At 44.0% G+C, this 23,618-nt stretch overlaps 2 protein-coding genes across 4 annotated transcripts in view; one reads left to right on the forward strand and one right to left on the reverse strand.

Annotated features, from left to right (window-relative positions):
• The first annotated feature begins 2,431 nt into the window (after window positions 1-2,431).
• Window positions 2,432-14,436, forward strand: cenatac (centrosomal AT-AC splicing factor). Of its 3 annotated transcripts, XM_029699950.1 has the most exons (12): window positions 2,432-2,851; window positions 2,994-3,160; window positions 5,830-5,928; window positions 6,028-6,094; window positions 6,442-6,544; window positions 6,662-6,672; window positions 9,558-9,568; window positions 10,386-10,503; window positions 10,614-10,644; window positions 10,749-10,847; window positions 13,834-13,966; window positions 14,124-14,436. In XM_029699950.1, the coding sequence occupies exons 1-12, from the start codon at window positions 2,735-2,737 to the stop codon at window positions 14,224-14,226; spliced, it is 1,059 nt and encodes a 352-aa protein (XP_029555810.1). In that variant the 5' UTR covers window positions 2,432-2,734; the 3' UTR covers window positions 14,227-14,436. The 3 variants fall into 3 exon arrangements, with proteins under 3 accessions (XP_029555810.1, XP_029555808.1, XP_029555809.1); XM_029699948.1 differs by lacking the exons at window positions 6,662-6,672; window positions 9,558-9,568 and adding an exon at window positions 7,642-7,706 and having other exon boundaries at window positions 6,442-6,504; XM_029699949.1 differs by lacking the exons at window positions 6,662-6,672; window positions 9,558-9,568 and adding an exon at window positions 7,642-7,706 and having other exon boundaries at window positions 6,442-6,504; window positions 10,389-10,503.
• A 147-nt stretch (window positions 14,437-14,583) lies between these two features.
• The window catches only part of LOC115154084 (glutamate receptor ionotropic, kainate 4-like), a 114,699-nt gene continuing 105,664 nt past the window's right edge, over window positions 14,584-23,618 (reverse strand). The window contains exons 13-20 of the mRNA XM_029699947.1: window positions 23,498-23,611; window positions 20,682-20,791; window positions 18,200-18,373; window positions 17,740-17,905; window positions 17,350-17,575; window positions 16,634-16,762; window positions 16,068-16,186; window positions 14,584-15,589 (exon numbers count right to left, since the gene is read on the reverse strand). Of these exons, the coding sequence (XP_029555807.1) occupies window positions 15,224-15,589; window positions 16,068-16,186; window positions 16,634-16,762; window positions 17,350-17,575; window positions 17,740-17,905; window positions 18,200-18,373; window positions 20,682-20,791; window positions 23,498-23,611 (1,404 nt within the window). The 3' untranslated portion in view covers window positions 14,584-15,223. The remainder of the gene's footprint in view (window positions 15,590-16,067; window positions 16,187-16,633; window positions 16,763-17,349; window positions 17,576-17,739; window positions 17,906-18,199; window positions 18,374-20,681; window positions 20,792-23,497; window positions 23,612-23,618) is intronic.

Raw genomic sequence — 23,618 nt, forward strand, 5'->3', positions numbered from 1 at the left:
TGGACACTCTTACTGACAGTTGTGGCTGCTTTGTGTGATGTATTGTTGTCTCTACCTTCTTGATCTTTGTGCTGTTGACTGTGCCTAATAATGTTTGTACCATGTTTTGTGCTGCTACCATGTTGTGTTTCTACCATGTTGTTATGTTGTTGCTACCATGCTATGTTGTCATGTGTTGCTGCCTTGCTATGTTGTTGTCTTAGGTATCCCTTTATGTAGTGTTGTGTTGTCTCTCTTGTTCTGATGTGTGTTTTGTCCTACATTTATATTGTATATTTGTTTTTTAATCCCAGGCCCCAATCCCCGCAGGAGGCCTTTTGCCAGGCTGTCATTGTAAATAATAATTTGTTCTTAACTGACTTGCCTAGTTAAATAAAGGTTAAATAAAAATAAAATAAATATAGCAAGGCATTTATTTCAAGTACAGAGGAAAGTCGGGGAGGATGGCAGGAAGGGACAGAAGAGAGGAGGCTATTTTTACAAGGTTAAGGGTGGGACACAGCCAGTAGAATAAGTCCTTAAATTTGATTGGAAAGCATCCAATAGGAAAGTGTTATTATTGTCAGGAAACAGAGACAGTGGAGCATGTATTGCTACAGTGTGGGCAGTATCAGAGGGAAAGAGAGAGGCTGAGATCTAGTATGAGGGAGGAGTGGATAGAGGAAATTAGTTTAAAGAGTATATTGAGTAGAACGTCATTAGATATAGTCTCAAATATTTTATCTTTTTTAAGCGCAACGGGGCTGGCAGGTAGGATTTAGTTTTTCTGTCTCTGGCCCACACTCCAGTACAGTAGGTGGCGGTAATGCACCATAACGTTGGATTCCAACCGTCGATAAACCTCACCGAAGAACGAACACACACACACACACACACACACACACACACACACACACACACACACACTCTCTCTCTCTGCCTCATAGTCAGCAGCAGGTAACAGTGACATATTTAAGAGAAATGCCATGGCGGCCGCAGTGCAACTTAGAAGTAGCTCAAAAACCTGCAACCCGTCGTTCAATACATTTTCACCTGCAACATTGTTTTCAAAGTATCCCAATTTGGCAGGAAAACCACGAACATGGCAACACTGTTGACAAGGTCAGACTGGGACAAGAATTTGGCCCTTTTATTTTATCCACAACAGCTCAGATCACTGCGCGCACCGCCAACACCCCATCACCACACACACCCTTCTTAGACACAGGAAACAGTGCTGACAACATTTTCATACATCTTTATGTACACTATTTAATATTTATGTGCACTAACCCCTAATTAACTTGTGGTTCAACACATGAGGAAGTAGAAACTCAAAACACTAGATTGACAACTCTAAATAATACACACTGCTGGTTTGGGTCGGGACAATACCAGTATTGCGGTACTCGTTAGTATCGTGGCAAGGAAACAAAACATGAAGCAGATTGAACTTCTTTAGGAAAACAGCCCTAATGTTGGAAACAAACATATCATTCAGAGTCAAATCTATAGTCCCAGGCCCTACTGCTGATAGTAGCTAAGTATTCATCCAACAGGAAATTGAAGTTCCAAAAGGTGAAATACATTTAAATACATTATTCAGACAGAAATATTCCTCAGTTTCATTAGCTGTCCATGTGGCTGGTTTCAGACGCTCCCGCTGGTGAAGAAGCCGGATGTGGAGGTCCTGGGCTAGTGTGGTTACACATGGTCTGCGGTTGAGAGGCCAGTTGGACATACTGCCAAAATTCTCTAAAAATCACATTGAAGGTGGTTAATGGTAGAGAAAATAACATTAAATTATCTGGCAACAGCTCTAGTGGACATTCCTACAGTCAGCATGCCAATTGCATGCACCCTCAAAACTTGAGACATCTGTGGCATTATGTTGTGTGACAAAACTGCACATTTTAGAGTGGCCTTTTGTCTCCAGCACAAGGTGCACCTGTGTGATGATCATGCTGTTTAATCAGAAATATGAAAAAATGGTTTAGCATATAATGATGAATGTGTTTTGATGATTTTCTACTATAACATAGGGGACCTTTATTTTTAAGTTCAATGGGCGTGAGTGGTGAAACACAAGTCATTATCTGTTCTTTTGATGTTGAGTCTTTGTCCAAGAAAGGGATGTTTGGGTATATAAGTTATACTGTACAAGTTTTGGTGCCGAATACATTATGTTGTTACAGGTGTCAAGCTTATGGGCATGTGGCAGCAGTGTGTAGAAGGGAGGTTCCTAGGTGTGAAAAGTATGCAGGTAGGACTAGATATATTTAAAAAGCGGAGTAGGGTGGTGTTTTTTTTGTGAGTGTAGGATTAGATGGTAGGGTGTTTGTTGCATTTTTCTGAAGTATAAAGGGAGGTATACTCCAGTCTAGTAAGTGGCGGTAATGCAACAAACCGCCGTTAAACCTAATCGAAGAAGAATGCAGTTCAATGACAACCTGACCCGGAAGTGATACACAGCGGTCTAAATTAGCATTTTGTGTACACACTAGTTCTTACTAAAGCTATTGTAACTAGACATTTTAGTAAGAGCATGGTGTGCATTTGCATCTTATCGACCAATGTATGATAAATAGACGCAATATCTTGCACGAGACAGTGCAGGGGGAACTCGGTTAGCAAATAAACTACGGTAACGTAATCTAGCTAGCCAGCCAGATAAACAACCCTGCGTCATCAGATCAATGCATATTTTGGGGATGGAGTTGGTCTAACGTCTAGAAAACAAAGGGACGTGCCGAAAATGGGTGCATTTTACTGTGCGATATGTAGGCAAACATCTTTCTCCGGAAAAGCACACATCTTCGGGAAAAGTCATCAGAGCAAACTCAAAGTCGTCCTTGTTAAATTCCTTGAGAAGGTAAAATTGGCAACTGCCTGCCTCATCAATGCCAGCTAGCCAACGTTAGCTACGCCTAGCTACACTACAAATGTTTTTTATCCTGCTCAATGAGATGCAAATCATATGAACTATTCCTGAAAGACATGCCTGTGTTTTACAGGTGAAAGAGGCGCGTCGAACGATAAAAAATCCCCAGGTGGAGAGGTTCGATTGCACTCAGCACAAACGCAAATGTTGGTGTTACTGCTGCGGCCTCCAGGTGGAGAGAGATGTCACTGATGGCGACATCACTGTGTTGTTCGGGGGCTTGTTGGAACACATGGCCAGGTAAGATACAGTACTAACTAATATGTTCATGTTAATATAAAGATGGGACGCTTTCACGCAGTTTTTTTTATTTGCTTTTCTTTACATTTACGTCATTTAGCAGACGCTCTTATCCAGAGCGACTTACAAATTGGTGCATTCACCTTATGACATCCAGTGGAACAACCACTTTACAATAGTACATCTATATATATATTTTTTTTGGGGGGGTTAGAAGGATTACTTAATCCTATCCCAGGTATTCCTTAAAGAGGTGGGGTTTCAGGTGTCTACGGAAGGTGGTGATTGACTCCACTGTCCTGGCGTCGTGAGGGAGCTTGTTCCACCATTGGGGTGCCAGAGCAGCGAACAGTTTTGACTGGGCTGAGCGGGAACTGTGCTTCCGCAGAGGTAGGGGGGCCAGCAGGCCAGAGGTGGATGAACGCAGTGCCCTTGTTTGGGTGTAGGGCCTGATCAGAGCCTGAAGGTACGGAGGTGCCGTTCCCCTCACAGCTCCGTAGGCAAGCACCATGGTGTTGTAGCAGATGCAAGCTTCAACTGGAAGCCAGTGGAGTGTGCGGAGGAGCGGGGTGACGTGAGAGAACTTGGGAAGGTTGAACACCAGACGGGCTGCGGCGTTCTGGATGAGTTGTAGGGGTTTAATGGCACACGCAGGGAGCCCCGCCAACAGGGAGTTGCAGTAATCCAGATGGGAGATGACAAGTGCCTGGATTAGGACCTGCGCCGCTTCCTGTGTAAGGCAGGGTCGTACTCTGCGAATGTTGTATAGCATGAACCTACAGGATCGGGTCACCGCCTTGATGTTAGCGGAGAACGACAGGGTGTTGTCCAGGGTCACGCCGAGGCTCTTAGCACTCTGGGAGGAGGATACAATGGAGTTGTCCACCGTGATGGCAAGATCATGGAAAGGGCAGTCCTTCCCCGGGAGGAAGAGCAGCTCCGTCTTGCCGAGGTTCAGCTTGAGGTGGTGATCCGCCATCCACACTGATATGTCTGCCAGACATGCAGAGATGCGATTTGCCACCTGGTTATCAGAAGGGGGAAAGGAGAATATTAATTGTGTGTCGTCTGCATAGCAATGATAGGAGAGACCATGTGAGGATATGACAGAGCCAAGTGACTTGGTGTATAGCGAGAATTGGATGGGCCTAGAACTGAGCCCTGGGGGACACCAGTGGTGAGAGCACGTGGTGCGGAGACGGATTCTCGCCACGCCACCTGGTAGGAGCGACCTGTCAGGTAGGACGCAATCCAAGAGTGAGCCGCGCCGGAGATACCCAACTCGGAGAGGGTGGAGAGGAGGATCTGATGGTTCACAGTATCAAAGGCAGCAGATAAGTCTAGAAGGATGAGGGCAGAGGAGAGAGAGTTAGCTTTAGCAGTGCGGAGAGCCTCCGTGACACAGAGAAGAGCAGTCTCAGTTGAATGACCAGCCTTGAAACCTGACTGATTTGGATCGAGAAGGTCATTCTGAGAGAGATGGCAGGAGAGCTGGCCAAGGACGGCACGTTCAAGAGTTTTGGAGAGAAAAGAAAGAAGGGATACTGGTCTGTAGTTGTTGACATTGGAGGGATCGAGTGTAGGTTTTTTGAGAAGGGGTGCAACTCTCGCTCTCTTGAAGACGGAAGGGACGTAGCCAGCGGTCAAGGATGAGTTGATGAGCGAGGTGAGGTAAGGGAGAAGGTCTCCGGAAATGGTCTGGAGACGAGAGGAGGGGATAGGGTCAAGCTGGCAGGTTGTTGGGCGGCCGGCCGTCACAAGACGCAAGATTTCATCTGGAGAGAGAGGGGAGAAAGAGGTCAAAGCATAGGGTAGGGCAATGTGAGCAGGACCAGCGGTGTCGTTTGACTTAACAAACGAGGATTGGATGTCGTCGACCTTCTTTTCAAAATGGTTGACGAAGTCATCCGCAGAGAGGGAGGAGGATTCAGGAGGGAGGAGAAGGTGGCAAAGAGCTACCTAGGGTTAGAGGCAGATGCTTGGAAGTTAGAGTGGTAGAGTGGCTTTAGCAGCAGAAACAGAGGAAGAAAATGTAGAGAGGAGGGAGTGAAAAGATGCCAGGTCTGCAGGGAGGCTAGTTTTCCTCCATTTCCGCTCGGCTGCCCGGAGCCCTGTTCTGTGAGTTCGCAATGAGTCGTCAAGCCATGGAGCAGGAGGGGAGGACCGAGCCGGTCGGGAGGATAGGGGACATAGAGAGTCAAAGGATGCAGAAAGGGAGGAGAGGAGGGTTGAGGAGGCAGAATCAGGAGATTGGTTGGAGAAGGATTGAGCAGAGGGAAGAGATGATAGGATGGAAGAGGAGAGAGTAGCAGGAGAGAGAGAGCGAAGGTTGCGACGACACAATACCGTCTGAGTAGGGGCAGAGTGAGTAGTGTTGGAGGAGAGGGAAAGGATACAAGGTAGTGATCGGAGACTTGGAGGGGAGTTGCAGTGAGATTAGTAGAAGAACAGCATCTAGTGAAGATGAGGTCAAGCGTATTGCCTGCCTTGTGAGTAGGGGGGACGGTGAGAGGGTGAGGTCAAAAGAGGAGAGGAGAGGAGTGGAAAGAAGGAGGCAGAATTAATGGCCTAACAGACTTTTCTGATGGCTGGCATTATTATTGACCAATGTGCTTGTAAAAATGTGGTTCACCATATTTCTCATGGATCAATGTCAATTGTAATTTCAGGCCTGAACACAGGAAGGGCACCCACACATTCTGGTGGGAGAACAAAGCTGACCCCAAACTGAGGGACAAGTTTATAATCACAGAAAATGAAATGGAGAGGTAAGAACTCCTCTACCGTTTGATAAAAAAGTTGTTTTAGCCTACAAGTGTGCCTTGGAAAATGTGTAATATGCCTCAACCTTTCTGTTTTCATTTTAGATTTAAAACAGAGGTGGCAAAAGCTTTAGGCTCATTTGAGGAGAAGGAGGATGAACTTATCAAGCAGGTAGGACGTGAAATAACTCAGAATTACTTTTAAAGAGTGATATAATTGCATTGTATGTCTTTCTAGAGGAAAAAGTCAGGGCCACATTCACAAAGCGTCTCAAAGTAGTTATACTGACCTAGGATCAGGTCTCGCCTCTTATTCATTGATTTAAAAGGCAAAACTGATCCTGGAAAGGCACTCCGACTGAGACGCTTTGTGAATACGGGCCCTGACGTTTTCCTCTAGTAGACATGTAATGCTCTTTTAGTGACTCTGAGATGTGTTATTAATACTGGTCCAGACTGTGAATGTGAGAACTCTGTTCTAGCCATGGTGACATCTGACTGTGGGTGTTTGTCCCCTAGCAAGCCACTCATATCCGAGCTCAGGAACAGCATCGCCAGGAGGTCCTTCAGTCTCTCATAGAGGTTTGTTTACCCAGGATGCAACAACAGTATCCATATCACTGTGACCTCCCTAGTTTGATCAAGTGTGATATTTGTAGTGAGATGGTATCAAAATTGCACTGTATTCCCTACACGGTGCACTACTTTTGACTAGGGCTCATAGAGCTCTGGTCAAAAGTAGTGCACTATGTATAGGGTGCCATTTGGGACACCAAATCTGATACACTTTTTATATTCAATAATGTTTTGTACATACACTGAACAAAAATATAAACGCAATATGTAAAGTGTTGGTTTCATGAGTTGAAATCAAAGATCCCAGACATTTTCCATACGCACAAAAAGCTTATTTCTCTAAAATGTTGTGCACAAATTTGTTTAAAACCCTGTTAGTGAGCATTTCTCCTTTGTCAAGATAATCCATCCACATGATGGGTGTGGCCTATCAAGAAGCTGATTAAACAGCATGACCATTACACGGGTGCACCTTGTGCTTGGGACAATAAAAAGGCCAATTGTGTTGTGTGACAACTGCACAATGCCACAGGTGTCAAGTTTTAAGGGAGTGTGCAATTGACATGCTGACTGCAGGAATGTATACCAGAGCTGTTGCCAGATCATTTTGTTAATTTCTCTACCATAAGCCGCATCCAACATAGTTTTTGAGAATTTGGCAGTACGTCCAACCGGCCTTACAACCACTGACCACGTGTGTGGCGTCGTATGGGTGGGTGGTTTGCTGATGTCAACGTTGTGAAAAGAGTGCCCTGTGGTGGTGGGGTTATGGTATGGGCAGGCATAACCTAGGGACTACGAACACAATTGCATTTTACCGATGGCATGAATGCACAGATATTGTGACGAGATCCTGAGGCACATTTTTAAGGTATCTGTGACCAACAGATGCATATCTGTATTCCCCGTCATGTGAAATCCATAGATTAGGGCCTAATCAATTTATTTAAATTGACTGATTTCCGTATAGGAACTGTAACTCAGTAAAATTGTTACATGTTACGTTTATATTTTTATTCAGTACAGATGCTCTGATGTAAGTTCACATTTTGTCACATTATTCAAAGCTATGAGGTAAAGTCACGTCATGTTGTTGGAGTCTGGTGTATGAACCACTGTTGGCTTTTCCTGAATCAACCTCAGCCTAAGGCAGAGCTGGAGCTATCGAACACAGAGGGCCCTTGCAACTCAGTGGACGAGGCTTCCAGGTAAGAAGTTGTGTTGTCCTTCTATAAGAGGGTGTTTAATGTTATTGTACTGTAGTTCTAATGATATACTGGGGTTTGTTCAGTAGGACACCGTAGCAGAATGTTTTGAAGCAGTGAACAAAAAATGGTTTATTGGACAAGTCCAGGTAGTTCCTTCCTCTTTGTCGATTACCCAATCCCAAATCGACCCCTAAACCCCACCCTACTGTGGTTGCTCCACTAAAAGTTTTGTGATTATGCTGCGGTACTTGAGGTCATTTGTGGTTTAGTACAGTACCCTGCATCACCACATTGCTCCAGACCAGTGCAAGGGGGAGTTAGAGCACTGATTATGCTTTTGGGTCCTACAGTGTCTCTTAACTGACAATGAATGGGCGATATAAACCTAAATAGAAACTGATAATTGTACACAACTTTAGTATTACTTACTAAAACTGTTACACTAAGGTTATTTTATTTTGTTAGGATTATTTTGCTCTTACTGTAGTACTGTAGCCCACTCCCAACCAGTCACGTTGTACAGCGCCTGAGTGGTGCAACGGTATAAGACACTGCTAAGCAGTGCAAGCTGTGTTGCTACAGATGATGGTTCAATAACTGTGCCGGCTTGACTGGGAGACCCATGACATAACTAGGTTTTTGGTTTCTATCCCTCTAAAAACAGAAATAATTAATTCTAAATAACAAACTGGCTTTATTTACAAATTAGTAACTATGTCTCACCCCATGTTCAAGAATGGCCTTTTTCCTTGCTCAATTTACGTTATTTGAATACAAAATCATCTCCAAAATAGTTATTTTTTAAACAAAGCGATTATTAATTTAGAATTATATAAAAGCCCCTTGGACATCCTCACAGATATTAACCCTGTTATTAGCAGGACAATATCTATTGGTCATGGCTCCAACTGTCCAACATTCTTTCTGATAGTCTTTAATAAAGAAATGTTTTGGTTATCCTGATCTGGACACCATGTACAGTATTATAATAGCCCATTATGGGCTATTAGCAGGACAATATACCTTTACCAACACCTCTCTTTATTTTTGATACTTTGTGGATGGGGCCTCCCCAGTGGCGCAGCTGTCTAAGTCACCGCATCGCAATGCAAAATGCGTTGCCACAGATGCAGGTTTGATACCCGTGCCGGCCGCCACCGGGAGACCCAATACTGGCTTTTGGTTTTAATTTAGAATCCTCCAATCCTCTATTATTGGCGGAGAGTCATGTCATATTTTTTGATCTACTGTAGGCATACCGTAGGCGACATGAGTCTCACTAGTGTTGAGTAATATTCTGTTTTATTTATTTAAAGAGCATATTGAAGTTAGACGCAATAGGATTTGAAGCATTTTCCTATAACTGTTTTAGCACTGTTTTGCGCTGCTCTGAGACAAGCATGGGGACTGGTCTTGATAAATCATTGATATTTTTATTTTGACTGAATCTCCGTTTGGGTATTGGTTAGACTAAAATTATGGTGTAGAAATGTTATGCTCTTAGTGTAACCTTTTTTAACTAGGCAAGTCAGTTAATAGCCTACTCCTTCGGAAACCGAGGATTTTTCTTCGAACAGAAACACCATATTATTAAGCAACATTTCTTAATCAGTCCCATATACTATGTTCTTACAAAAGGTTTTCAATTCTCTAGTACAGCCACTATTGAAGGCTATCAAATGCTTCTTAAAGATGCCCTCTGATGGTCAAACTAGCACTAAATAGCATTAATGGTACCAGTGGTTGGCACTTAAATAGCGTGCCATAGAATTCTGCGGCACCATGCAAGCTGTGCTGCAACTTTTAAATTTACATTTTACATTTAGTCATTTAGCAGACGCTGTTATCCAGAGCGACTTACAGTAGTGAATGCATACATTTTCATTCATTTCATGCATTTTTTTTTTGTACTGGCCCCCCCGTGGGAATCGAACCCACAACCCTGCCGTTGCACACACCATGCTGGCGTTGCAAACACCATGCTCTACCAACTGAGCCTAAATGACAAACCTCTGTATGCACTTTATTTATTTTACCAGGTAAGTTGACTGAGAACACATTCTCATATACAGCAATGACCTGGGGAATAGTTTCAGGGGATAGGAGGGGGATGAATAAGCCAATTGTAAGCTGGGGATGATTAGGTGGCTGTGATGGTTTGAGGGCCAAACTTCCACCTAGCCTATCAGTGAGCAAGTGGAGCTGTCAAATCCTCTGATCCCCAAAAGTGACAAGGGTCTAATGGTCGATTTTGGCATTTTGCCTGTTCTTTCGTTTAGTCCTTAGTTAGCACGGCCCAGATGCTTTTCCAAATTGAACCTACGACCTCTAAATCCCACTACTCGAAGGTCTTTCCAAATGGCTGAAAAACACCCCTATATGTTTTGCCTCACTTAGCTTACTGGCTTAGTAAACTAATTTAACATCATTATTTGCATGGATATTGCAACATACAGTAAAATGTAAATTAAGTTAATCAGGAAGAAGCTGCTGTTGGTACACATTGGACCAGGGCAGATATATTAGACATCAGGGTCTCCTTGCATTTGTAAAGCTTACAGAATGCACCTGTAAATGGGCTGGATGTAATGTTATTCAAGTAATGTGTGTCTTTGTGAGTTCTGTATCACCTGTGGTATGTATACATTGGTGTGATGCTGTTAATTTGAACTTTGGCAGTAGCTCTCACTTCAGGGCCCCTGGATCCGATGAGCAGGCCAGGTCTGGTCGGGTCGACCAAATGGTGGCCAGGCAGTGGGCGGGCCCTGGACAGGGCCTGACCTTCATTGGCTACCAGGTACGCTGACCCGTTGCTCGTCAATCATGACAACTAAATTTTCTCTTCATGAGTAAGTGACCTGTCAATAAATAATAAAATACTTATATTTTTTTCCTTTTGGATGGCAGGATTCTTCCAACAGTGGAAATGTTCACACAGGTAATTGAAAATTAAAACGATACTTCAGCGTCTGTTAGTCTCTGTATTGTTGTCTATCTGTGTAAGTTGATAACTAGGTGAATAGGTTTTAATGACTGTTGTAGGAGCCATCCCTCCATGGTTACAGGAGGACCCCCAGGAGGGAAGGTCTGGGACAATGGAGCAGGAGATCGGTCCATCACTCCAGGACTTCCTCAAACAGAGTAGGTCCTTTAGGGTTCAGACACATGAACAGATGAAATCGTGTATGACATAAATCATTGTCCGTTTTAACCCTACTTAAGTCAACTATTTTTCGGACGAGTTGCAAACGGGAAAAGACAGACCGTGTTTTTCCTTTTTGTGTCGTTCAATCATTTCCATTGTCATTACTGGATGAATGGATGACACCCATTGAAAAAGCATTGGCTCCATCCGAAATACTCTGACTCAAACTATCATTTTACAAATCCACACACTAATTACTTAAATTAACTGTCTACTTGAGGAGTTTTGGGACCACCTGGTGAAAGGGCTCTATAAATTCAGTCCGTACTAGGTTTGGTTTTGACCACAGCCCATTTAGTCCTTGGTAGATCAGGGTCGTGTGCAATCTGTAGACCTGGGCTCGTGTTCCCGATAGCGTTGGAACTTAGGCTTGAATGTTTTAACAATGCATCTTTCCTACAATGGCCGAAGATGTAACATGCGTTTCCCAAAACAGCATGCAGAGAGAACAGTCACTAAGTGCGTCGTTGGAGCATGTGTCGATACTGTTAAGATCAAAAGAAAGGCAGTGCTGCTCTCAGACCAGCTTTGTCAATTAAAACCTTACCTTTAACATTAGAATGATTTCACAATATTTAATGCAGTCATCTCAATTTTCATTTGAAGTATCAAAATTGCAAAGACATTGGCCATGTATTTATAGTAAACTTTGTTCTGAAGTTATCGGTGGTCAGAGAAACGGGTAAACCTTGTAGATCTTCCGATGGCATTGAGGAGTACACCACATCAGTCACTGGCTCTATCAATAAGTGCATTGAGGATGTTGTCCCCACAGTGACTGTAAGTACTTACCCAAACCAGAAGCCATTGATTACAGGCAACATTCGCACTGAGCTAAAGGCTCGAGCTGCCGCTTTCAAGGAGCGGGACTCTAATCCGGAAGCTTATAAGAAATCCCGCTATGCCCTCCGACGAACCATCATAGGCAAAGCGTCAATACAGGACTAAGATCGAATCGTACTACACCGGCTCCGACTCTCGTCGGATGTGGCAGGGCTTGCAAACTATTAGACTACAAAGGGAAGCACAGCCGAGAGCTGCCCAGTGACACAAGCCTACCAACACTGAAACATGCATGTTCCGGATGACTGATCACGCTCTCTACAGCGAGTAAGAACTTTAAAACACGTCAACATGTACTCCGAGCATGCGCTGACCAACTGGCTTCACTGACATTTTCAACATCTGTAATACCAACATGTTTTAAGCAGACCACCATAGTCCCTGTGCCCAAGAACAATAACCTGCCTAAATGACTACTGACCTGTAGCACTCATGTCTGTAGCCATGAATGATTTGAAACTGCTGGTCATAGCTCACATCAACACCATTGTCAACAGATCCACAGATGATGCAATCTCTATTTCACTCCACACTGTCCTTTCCCACCTAGACAAAAGGAACACCTATTTGAGAATGCTATTCCTTGACTACAGCTCAGCGTTATCACTAATCTAAGGACCCTGGGACTAAACACCTCCCTCTACAACTAGATCCTGGACTTCCTGATGGGCCGGCCCCAGGTGGTAAGGGTAGGTAACACATCTGCCACACCGGGGCATCTCGGGTGCGTCCTTAGTCCCCTCTACTCCCTGTTCACTCATGACTGCACGGCCAGGCACAACTCCAACACCATCGTTACGTTTTCTGATCACACAACAGTGGTAGGCCTAATCACCAACAACGAGTCCGCCTATAGGGAGGTGGTCAGAGACCTGACCGTGTGGTGCCAGGACAACAATCTCTCCCTCACCGTGATCAAGACAAAGGAGATGATTGTGGACTACAGGAAAATGAGGACTGAGCACGCCCCCATTCTCATCGACGGGGCTGTAGTGGAGCAGGTTGAGAGCTTCAAGTTCCTTGGCGTACACATCACCAACAAACTAACATGGTCCAAGCACACCAAGACAGTCGAAGAGGGTGTGACAAAACCTATCCCCCCTCAGGAGACTGAAAAGATTTGGCATGGGTCCTGAAATCCTCAAAAGGTTCTACAGCTGCACCATCGAGAGCATCGCTGCCTGGTATGGCAACTGCTCGGCCTCCGACCGCAAGGCACGAGAGGGTAGTGCGTATGGCCCAGTACATCACTGGGGCCAAGCTTCCTGCCATCCAGGACCTTTATACCAGGCGGTGTCAGAGGAAGGTCCTAAAAATTGTCAAAGACTCCAGCCACCCTAGTCATAGACTGTTCTCTCTGCTACCACACGGCAAGCGGTCCCGGAGTGCCAAGTCTAGGTCCAAGAGGCTTCTACCCCCAAGCCATAATACTCCAGAACATCTAATCAAATGGCTACCCATTGCATTGTTATTTTCCTGCTGCGCATTAATTATTTGTTACTTTTCTTTTAAGCCCTTAACCAACAATGCAACAATGTAAGCATTTCACTGTAAGGTCTACACCTGGTTGTATTCGGCGCATGTGACAAGTGCGATTTGATTTTGTTTGTTTAGCGGAGATCTGTGTATAAAGTGACGCGGGAGGGCAAAAAGAAGCATCTAAAGACACACTTAGCTGTTCTACGAGTGGTCTGAAGCAGGCATTTAGATTACGAGGGTTTTTTTAAGTGCAACGTTAATAACTTTGGTTTTGGAAAACCGCTCAGATGTAACGATGCTTTTAACGAACTTGGCCTTAAGATGCTTTTTGGAAACCGGGCCCAGGGTTGTCATTTATTAGTCCAAACAGTTGCAAAATGGGATGATTTACAACTAAAACAAGTCTATTGGACAAATTGAGGTAGGTCCCTCCCCGTTTCGTTTAAATGTTTTGCAACAATCGGCAAAATGAATACGTGACAATGTTTTGCAATGCAAAAATAACAATGGGCATTTCTTAAGGACAAGTCCAGGTTGTCCCTCTTTCAGTGCCAAATGAATAAACCCCTGACACTCATGTTGCCATCTCTCCCCATACAGAGGAGCAGGAGAAGCTGAAGAAACTCCCCCCTAACCGGGTGGGGGCCAACTTTGACCATAGCTCCCAGACCGATGCCAACTGGCTGCCCTCTTTCGGCCGGGTGTGGAACAGCGGACGCCGCTGGCAATCCAGGTGATGTACTTGTCCTGCTGCAAAAACTGACTACAGAATTTCAATTTACATAGCACATGCATGGATGGAAGTGAAATCATTTCAGACCCAAGGAGTGCTTGTGGATAGCAAATGAGGCTATTTCTTGTGTGAAGTTAACTTTGTTTTGCTCTACTAGGCACCAGTTCAGAGAGGAAGAGGGACAGACCAACAGACAAAAGAGAAAGAGGGATCAGGGTGCTGAGGGAACAAAGAAACCCAAGCCGCCTGAACAACAGTGACTATAGTATGCATTGTACATAGAAATGTTACAGAATAAAGCAGTTAAAAAACATGACATTTGTTTGAAAAGCCTTTATTTCTGGATATAAGGAACTAGGCTCAATTGTAAATTACCTTTAAATGTCAAGCTCACAATGCCCGTTTCAGATTTGATTCCCGGCCAATGTTTTTGGCACTTGTTTTGAAATAAAATAATGAACTGGACTACAGCCACGCTCCTGTGTCTCTCACATATGTAGTGGAATGTGGGGAGCGGCATTAGCCGTTAGTTGGAGCTGGGTCTTTGTCCTAGTGTCCTCTGGGCGTGCTTCCAGACTGGGGCCTTAGCACCGACCCTGGTCCACTTGTCGGTCTTTGCACTTTATTTCATTAGATGAGACATCTAATGGCGTTTCGCCATCCTCAATCTTTGGGTTCAGGGGTTATTAACCGGTCTGTGGCCTGGTCTGAACATTAATGAAATAAAGTGCAAAGACTGACAAGTGGACCAGGGTCGGTGCTAAGGCCCCAGGGTTCCAGTCTGGAAGCACGTTTTCCACTGAACCTAGGACACTTTCGGTATTGCATTTTAGCTGAAGTCAAGTCCAAAAAGATGGCCGCGTAGAAGTCCAAATGTGAAAATTGCAAATAAAACTTTAGTCATCACCACTGTACAAAAAACATCCATTAAATTATTCAAGTAACTTTTTTTTATCACTCACAGCCAAAGATACATTTTATATTCATCCACTGTCTATAATGTTTCTGGATGATGTGATGACGCCGTCAGTGCGCAGGCGTAATCGGCTCTATAAAACCCGATCTAGACAATCATGAAACGGCATGTGTGAACGTGAGTAGATTACAATGAAAACACATATCTCTACCCGTGGGAATACTTTGGAACAGGTTTCCAACATTAAAATCACTTGATGTGTCATGTCCAGCAATAAATAATATTTAGTTTTGCTCAAACTTGGGAGGGCCAAATAAAATTGCCAGTTGGGGAACCCTGCACTAAACATTCTCCTCCCTGAGGTCTGGTGAGTGTTTTCTGGGTGGCAGTGTTTGCACCCGCAGTCCTTTATATCCCCTGCACTCTGGGCAGATGCGGACGTGAGCGCAGCCCCGTGGACCCAAAATGGCTTCCTGTGCCAGTCTATGAGACCGTGGCTCCATAGGACCACTGTTACTGTTGTCCATCCCGCACACCATGCCATTACTGAGGGTGCAAGTGGCTGTCTTGGTCCCTCCATGCTCCTCTGGGAGTGAAGTGTCTGTTTGTAGTAATATCCCTGGGCCTCGTAAACCATGCAGTGCCATACTGTCCTCACACAGCAGGATCCCATGGAGAGCCCTCAGCATCTCTGTACACATGGACAACTAGAACAGAAAGGGCAGAACCATAAGTCCAACTTTTGCACAGTCATCTTTTGAAACAGAGTAGAAGGATTGCTGGTTATCAGTGCTTTGGTTTAAAGCTGTTTTCCCCTCCGCTTTACATTCTTTGTGAGGTCTAGGTTCTAATTTGTCTATTTAACTTCAGATGTAAAGTTGCATTGTCAAGCAGGTGTGAAACCTTACATACTGAAGAACAAATGCATAAATGTATGCAAATTAAAGTATTTTTGTCTGTAATGTCTTTCGTTATATGACATGCAGCTTTTACTATGAATGCGATCTCTGCGAATGCCAGGGAAAATGCCTTTAAAAGATGTTGGCTGTATAGTGCGCTGCTCTATAACGCCCCTAGGGTTGAATCACGGCCTGAATGAAGATTGACTTAAGTGGAAGTTAGGATTTGACCCTAAGAGGGCAGCTGGCAACTAAGCTGGGAGATCAGCTGCAGATGACCCCTCACCTCTGACCTCGGAGAGTGTTGCTGCACCCAGACAAACTCCAGCCCCGCCATGAACACAGCCAGCAGTAGACCAGACAACAGGACAACAAAGACCCCACCTATATTCTCCATGCCCAGCCCTACCACAGAGAGAAAGAGAAACAAAAGAGATCTTAGTGGTCTAATGGTGATAAACTTCCATAAATTAGGCCGGGATTCAATCCAATCGCGGGTTAAAGGCATTGCGGCTTTTAAAGGCTATTTCAAATTGAGTCGGCATATGCAGCGTTTACCGTGAATGGAAGCTCCGCAAACACAGGAACATGGCCTTAAGCTGCAATGCCTATGACACGCGATCAGATTGAATCCCAGCCTTACTGTATATAGTTGTTGAATGCTGGGAGATTTTCCCCACAGTGTCGTCTTCTGTTGTGTACTATGATAAATAAATATATACTTGACTTTAAGTCAGCAGATTGTGGTTCCAATTCCAGCAGTTCTATAACTTCAGTTTAGAGACAAGATGCACTGATACTGTATATTTTCTTGTCTATGGACAGTAGTTAAGATTGTGTATGAAAGTGTACCCTGTGCTCGATGGTCATCCTCTTTGGAACACTTGTCTCCCCGCCACCACTTCCTCTTAAGGATCTCCAGCCTGTTGTCCTCTTGGAGTTTGAGTACGGCCAGGTCGATCTCGTCCCGGTACACTGAGCCTGATTACATAGAATACAGTTTACTCTAAATTATGAATAAACCACAAATAACTTCAGATCACCTAATTATAGACATTCTATCAGCAGGGTTGTGTTCAGTGGGCACAAAACAGGAGAAACATTTTGAAACAAAGGCGGTACTATGAACTTCTCCAATAAGAACACTGAAGGTAACTTTCAGATGTTTTCTTTCTAAAAGAGCTACATAACCGGTGTCTGATAATCCTATTATAATAGACTCAATAAGACAATTAGAAATGGCACAGATTTATGAAATGGAATAAGCCTCTATCCCCTTATACAGACCTTTGCAATAATCCACCTCTCCCTTCAAAGACAGCATATTGAAGTCTTGGGCAGAAAAGGGAATCATTTCTTTATGACAAGTGGTCACTGCTCTCGTTTGACCAACTACAGAAGTATGGAATCCCAGCCTCTCAGTTCTTTGTATTTGCAGATATAGCACTTTATTCTCTTGGTGCAGCAAACACTGGACGATTCAGAAGGTTCAAAGATTGAAACTATTTTAAGGCAGTCCAAAAAACAGCTACATTGTGCACTTCTGAAGATAATAACACAGGTCTTACCCAGTGGCATGCCGATGCCGTAGCCCTTGGTGTCCAGCAGGCCTCCTATCTGGGTGAGGTTACAGTTGCGCTGGCGGTAGTACTCGTTCATGGTGCTCTCCAACAGGTAGGCGTAGTTGGAGTTGAGCACCCGGTCGATGCCTTCCTCCGTGCTCTTCACAAACACACTGGTTTGCTTGGCATGCATGAAGTTCCACATGCGCTGGTAGGTCTGGTACTGAGAGTTCTGTGGGCAAGCAAGAGAGAGATAAAAATCAGTGGGCTATATATAACCCAGAAGGAAAACTGGTTGAAACAATGTTACTGTGATAGAGGTTTTGTTCGCTGGGAAACTACGTGTGAGATAGCAAGCATTATGACTCCTTTCTCATACACTCTCTCTCTCTCTACCTGGAAGAAGGTCATGGTGGACCCTCCCTGCATGGTGCCGTACTCTATGGTGGTCTGGTCTGCCAGGTCATCCACAGACTCGATGGGCACCTCCATCCTGTGAACGGTGAGGAAGGCAGCCAGGTTGGCTGTGTAGGAGGACACTATGATCAGGGTGAAGAACCACCTGCAGCAGGAAGGAACAGCACAAGCTGCTTAGTACACAGGAAGGCTCCCCATTAAGCGCAAGCCCCATTTGCGTATTAAGGTGCGAGTCTTGTTTAGCGCGAGACAGTCAAATTGGTTCATACAGCATGGTAAGCATGGAGTGCATCAATACCTGTGTGTGTGTATCAATGTTAATGTGAATGGCCAATGGTTATTTTTGTGTTGGCAAATGTACAACGTCTGTGTGTGTGTATTTGCGTGCCGTTGGGTCAATTCAGTCCCTATGTAGGGGTTTCTTGTGTAGTCTACTCACCAGACAGCGCTGAGGCAGCGTGTGGACAGGGCATTGGGGGTGATGGCTGAGCCTTGCTGCATGAACCCCCCTACAGGGAACCACAGACTGTTTCCCAGAGTGTACTGGTTCAGCACCAGTTTACAGCGCCCCCGCAAGCATGGCTCAGTACTACACCACTCATACGGCGTTAGCCTGGGGAATAAAAACCGGGTTGTCATTATAGGGAAAATTAAAGCGTACATCTATGATCGTGTTGAATAGGCACACAACAGAAGAAAACAATTTGAAAACAGGTGAGATAAGATACAACTTGACCAATAAGTTTGCTAATTTTAATTTGCCGTTTTCAAATTATTTCCTCCCTTTTGTGCCTACCAGACAGATCGCAAAATGTGGTGAGGAAAAATAAAGTGGAAAGTAGACAGCAGCTTCAGAATAGAGTGCTTGTTGCACTTCCACAGCACTGCCAGTACAGATGTGGTCAAATATTTTGGCACCCTTGCACTTTACAATGGAGTGGAATGGTACAGAATGTTCTGTTTTTTTATTTCCTTTTCAAAACTGGTTGAATAACAATCTTTAGCCTGTAGGCAACTGTTATTTACCACAGTTGAGATAAATTACTGAGTAAACGAGAATCATTGCCTCTAACCAAATTAATTAGAATTTTGAATAATTTAGTCCAGCCCATTTTTAACAGTGTTAACAGTTTAGATACATTTTTGTGTGTGTCCTGTGTAGTTGTAACTCAAACAAATACATGTGTCAACACCCAATGTTTTTTCAATTTCAACCTATTTTAGAATAAATAGTGAATCAGGCAAGGGTGCCAGTATATACAGTTGAAGTCGGAAGTTGACATACACCTTAGCCAAATACATTTAAACTCAGTTTTTCACAATTCCTGACATGTAATCCTCATAAAAATTCCCTGTCTTAGGATCACCACTTTATTTTAAGAATGTGAAATTTCTGAATAATAGTAGAGTGAATTATTTATTTCAGCTTTTATTTCTTTCATCACATTCCCAGTGAGTCAGAAGTTTACATGCACTCAATTAGTATTTGGTAGCATTGCCTTTAAATTCTTTAATTTGGGTCAAACATTTCAGGTAGTCTTCCACAAGCTTCCCACAATAAGTTGGGTGAATTTTGGCCCATTCCTCCTGACAGAGCTGGTGTAACTGAGTCAGGTTTGTAGGCCTCCTTGCTCGCACAAGCTTTTTCAGTTCTTCCCACACATTTTCTGTAGGATTGAGACCAGGGCTTTGTGATGGCCACTCCAATACCTTGACTTTGTTGTCCTTATGCCATTTTGCCACAACTTTTGAAGTATGCTTGGGGTCATTGTCCATTTGGAAGACCCATAGTGTGACCAAGCTTTAACTTCCTGACTGATGTCTTGAGATGTTGCTTCAATATATACACACTTTTTCTTCCTCATGAAGCCATCTATTTTGTGAAGTGCACCAGTCCCTCCTGCAGCAAAGCACCCCCACAACATGATGCTGCCACCCAGGTGCTTCACGGTTGGGATGGTGTTCTTCGGCTTGCAAGCGTCCCCCTTTTTCCTCCAAACATAACGATGGCCAAACAGTTCTATTTTTGTTTCATCAGACCAGAGGACATTTCTCCAAAAAGTACAATCTTTGTCCCCATGTGCAGTTGCAAACCGTAGTCTGGCTTTTTTATGGCGGTTTTGGAGCAGTGGCTTCTTCCTTGCTGAGCTGCCTTTCAGGTCATGTCGATATAGGACTTGTTTTACTGTGGATATAGATACTTTTGTACCTGTTTCCTCCAGCATCTTCACAAGGTCCTTTGCTGTTGTTCTGGGATTGATTTGCCCTTTTCGAACCAAAGTACGTTCATCTCTAGGAGACAGAACACGTCTCCTTCCTGAGCGGTATGACGGCTGCGTGGTCCCATGGTGTTTATACTTGCGTACTATTGTTTGTACAGATGAACATGGTACCTTCAGGCATTTGGAAATTGCTCCCAAGGATGAACCAGACTTGTGGAGGGCTCCAATTGTGGAGGTCTAGGCTGATTTCTTTTGATTTTCCCATGATGTCAAGCAAAGAGGCACTGAGTTTGAAGGTAGACCTTGAAATACATCCACAGGTACACGTCCAAATGACTCAAATGATGTTAATTAGCCTATCAGACGCTTCTAAAGCCATGACATCATTTTCGGAATTTTCCAAGCTGTTTAAAGGCACAGCCAACTTAGTGTATGTAAACTTCTGACCCACTGGAATTGTGATACAGTGAATTATAAGTGAAATAATCTGTCTAAACAATTGTTGGAAAAATTACTTGCGTCATGCACAAAGTAGATGCCCGTAACCAACTTGCCAAAACTATAGTTTGTTAACAAGACATTTGTGGAGTGGTTGAAAAAATATTTGTAATGAATCCAACCGAAGTGTAAGTAAATTTCTGACTTCAACTGTACAGGATGACCGCATCTGTAGGTGTCAGTGTTGAGCTGCACACTTACCTGGCCACCAGGAAGAGCACACAGCTGACGATCAGGTAGGCCAGCAGCATGAAGAGCCATACGCCTGGAGAGAAGGGGTCTAGGAAGGACCAGTAGCCTGGTCGACGTGTCTAAAGAAGCAAGAACATAAATAATTTAGCTTGGACAGTATCTACATTCACTATGTTTTCACTTCGCCCATCTATTGTTTGTAAGCCAGACTGATAAGCAGAGAGAAACAAATAGTGAAAGTAGTGTTCCTTCTGGATCCACCAGGCTATAAAGCAATTCCATGGAGATTCAACAGTTGCCAGGATAGTTGTATTCACTCATTGATATGGTTGATGAGAAACAATGAATTGGGGTACACTCAAAGTATTAGCATAGTCATATATTACATTTATGAATCAGTCCATTATGATCTAGCACCTCTTACAACAGTTGCCACCAACCCTAATCCTGGAGAGCCCAATTGTCACCAACCCTGGTCCTGGAGAGCTTCAGGGTGTGCAGGGTTGTGTTCCACCCAAGAACTCACACACTGGATTCACCCAATCAAGGTCTTGAGAATTAGTTGATGAGTCAAAGCTGGTGTGTTAGCACTAGGCTAGAAGAAAAGGCTGCACTACCTGTACGCTCTCCAGGATGCTCCGGGTAGAAGTTGCCCATACAGTATATGCAATATGATCTAGGACAGGGATTCCCTAACTTTTTCACTCGGGGCCCCTCTTCCAGCATTGAGGAACATTGTCACGTCTATTTCCATGGGCACAAGCACTGTTCAAGAATTTTGTAAAATTTTGCAGGTTTAAAGCGTTTTTCCTGCAATTCTACATACTTTGTCATGTCTAAGGTGAATTGATGTGATATTTAAGTGAACAAACAAATTGCAACAATATTTATGGGCTAAAAAAAAACTAAATAGAAAAACATTAGCTGACATGGGCTAGTTGATCTGGACATTTCTGAAAAGTTATAAATAGCTCTAAGGTATGCAATGACTAACATGACAAGAGGAACTGATGATGCACTACCCAATTTTGAAATTGCACCTTATGCATTCTACTATTACAAGAAGAGTAAAAAAATAAATATTATATACATACAGTGCATTCGGAAAGTATTCACACCCCTTCACTTTTTCCACATTTTGTTATCCTACACCCTTATTCTAAAATTGATTAAAATAGTTTTCCCCCCTCATCAATCTACACACAATACCCCATAATGACAAAGCAAAAACAGGTTTGTCAAAGTAAAAATAATGAAATATTACATAATTATTCAGACCCTTTACTCAGTACTTTGTTGAAGCATCTTTGGCAGCAATTACAGCCTCGAGTCTTCTTGGGTATGATGCTACAAGCTTGGCACACCTGTATTTGGGGAGTTTCTCCCATTATTCTGTGCAGATCCTCTTAAGCTCTGTCAGGTTGGATGGGTAGTGTCGCTGCACAGCTATTTTCAGGTCTCTCCAGAGATGTTCGATTGGGTTCAAGTCCAGACACTGGCGGGGCCACTCGAAGACATTCAGAGACTTGTCCCAAAGCCACTCCTGCATTGTCTTTGCTGTGTGCTTAGGGTCGTTGCCCTGTTGGAAGGTGAACCTTCGCCCCAGTCTGAGGTCCTAAGCACTCTGGAGCAGGTTTTCATCAAGGATCTCCCTGTACTTTTCTCTGTTCATCTTTCCCTCGATCCTGACTAGTCTCCCAGTTCCTGCTGCTGAAAAAGATCCCCCACAGCATGATGCTGCCACCTCCATGTTTCATCGTAGGGATGGTGCCAGGTTTCCTCCAGACATTCAGGCCAAAGAGTTCAATCTTGGTTTCATCAGACCAGAGAATCTTGTTTCTCATTGTCTGAGAGTCCTTTAGTGCCTCCAAGCAGGCTGTCATGTGCCTTTTACTAAAGAGTGGCTTCAGTCTGGTCACTACCATAAAGGCCTGATTGGTGGAGTGCTGCAGAGATGGTTGTCCTTCTGGAAGATTATCCCATCTCCACAGGGGAACTATGGAGCTCTGTCTGAGTGACCATCAGGTTCTTGGTCACCTCCCTTACCAAGGCCCTTCTCCCCCGATTGTTCAGTTTGGCCCGGGCGGCCAGCTCTAGGAAGAGTCTTGGTGGTTCCAGACTTCTTCCATTTAGGAATGATGGAGGCCACCGTGTTCTTGGGGACCTTCAATGCTGCAGACATTTTCCCTTCCCCAGATCTGTGCCTCGACACAATCCTATCTCGGAGCTCAACGGACAATTCCTTCGACCTCATGGCTTAGTTTTTGCTCTGACATGCACTGTTAACTGTGGGACCTTATTTAGACAGGTGTGTGCCTTTCGAAATCATGTCCAATCAATTTAATTTATCACAGGTGGACTTTTAATCAAGTTGTAGGAACATCTTAAGGATGATCAATGGGGGCGGCAGGTAGCCTAGTGGTTGGAGCGTTGGGCCAGTAACCGAAAGGTTGCTGGATCGATTCCCCGAGCTGACAATATAAAAATATGTCATTCTGCCCCTGAACAAGGAAGTTAATCCATTGTTCCCCGGTAGGCTGTCATTTTAAATAAGAATTTGTTCTTAACTGACTTGCCTAGTTAAATAAAGATTAAATAAAAAAACATCTATGGAAACAGGATGCACCTGAGCTCAATTTTGAGTCTCAAATATTTTTGCGCACAGTTTGAGAACTGATCTAGGATCAGCTGCAAAAAACTGACCCAAGATCAGAGTCTAGGGGCAACTTCATTCTATATTTCCTCCTGGACTAAAGTTGGTTATCATTGTTTAACATGTTCTCTAAGCATGGTTGTGTGTGTGTTTAGGTGTGTGTGTGTCTCACCATATGTCCTGTGTACATGATGCTGATGCCCAGGGTCATGAAGGGTTTGGAGAAGTCAATGACCTTCTCTCTCTCTGAGGTGATGGTGAGCCCCGCTACTGCCAGGTCAGCTTTCTGGAAG

This window comes from Salmo trutta, chromosome 19, assembly GCF_901001165.1.
Source record: "Salmo trutta chromosome 19, fSalTru1.1, whole genome shotgun sequence".
NCBI classification, from domain to species: Eukaryota; Metazoa; Chordata; class Actinopteri; order Salmoniformes; family Salmonidae; genus Salmo; species Salmo trutta.

What these genes read in the sequence shown, in the direction of transcription:
- cenatac (XM_029699948.1), top strand. Translation starts at nt 2,735, where the DNA reads ATGGGTGCATTTTACTGTGCGATATGTAGGCAAACATCTTTCTCCGGA. An exon ending in TCAGTGGACGAGGCTTCCAG is followed by an intron (nt 7,707 to 10,385) that starts GTAAGAAGTTGT and finishes GAACTTTGGCAG; the next exon opens with TAGCTCTCACTTCAGGGCCC. An exon ending in GGACGCCGCTGGCAATCCAG is followed by an intron (nt 13,967 to 14,123) that starts GTGATGTACTTG and finishes TTGCTCTACTAG; the next exon opens with GCACCAGTTCAGAGAGGAAG.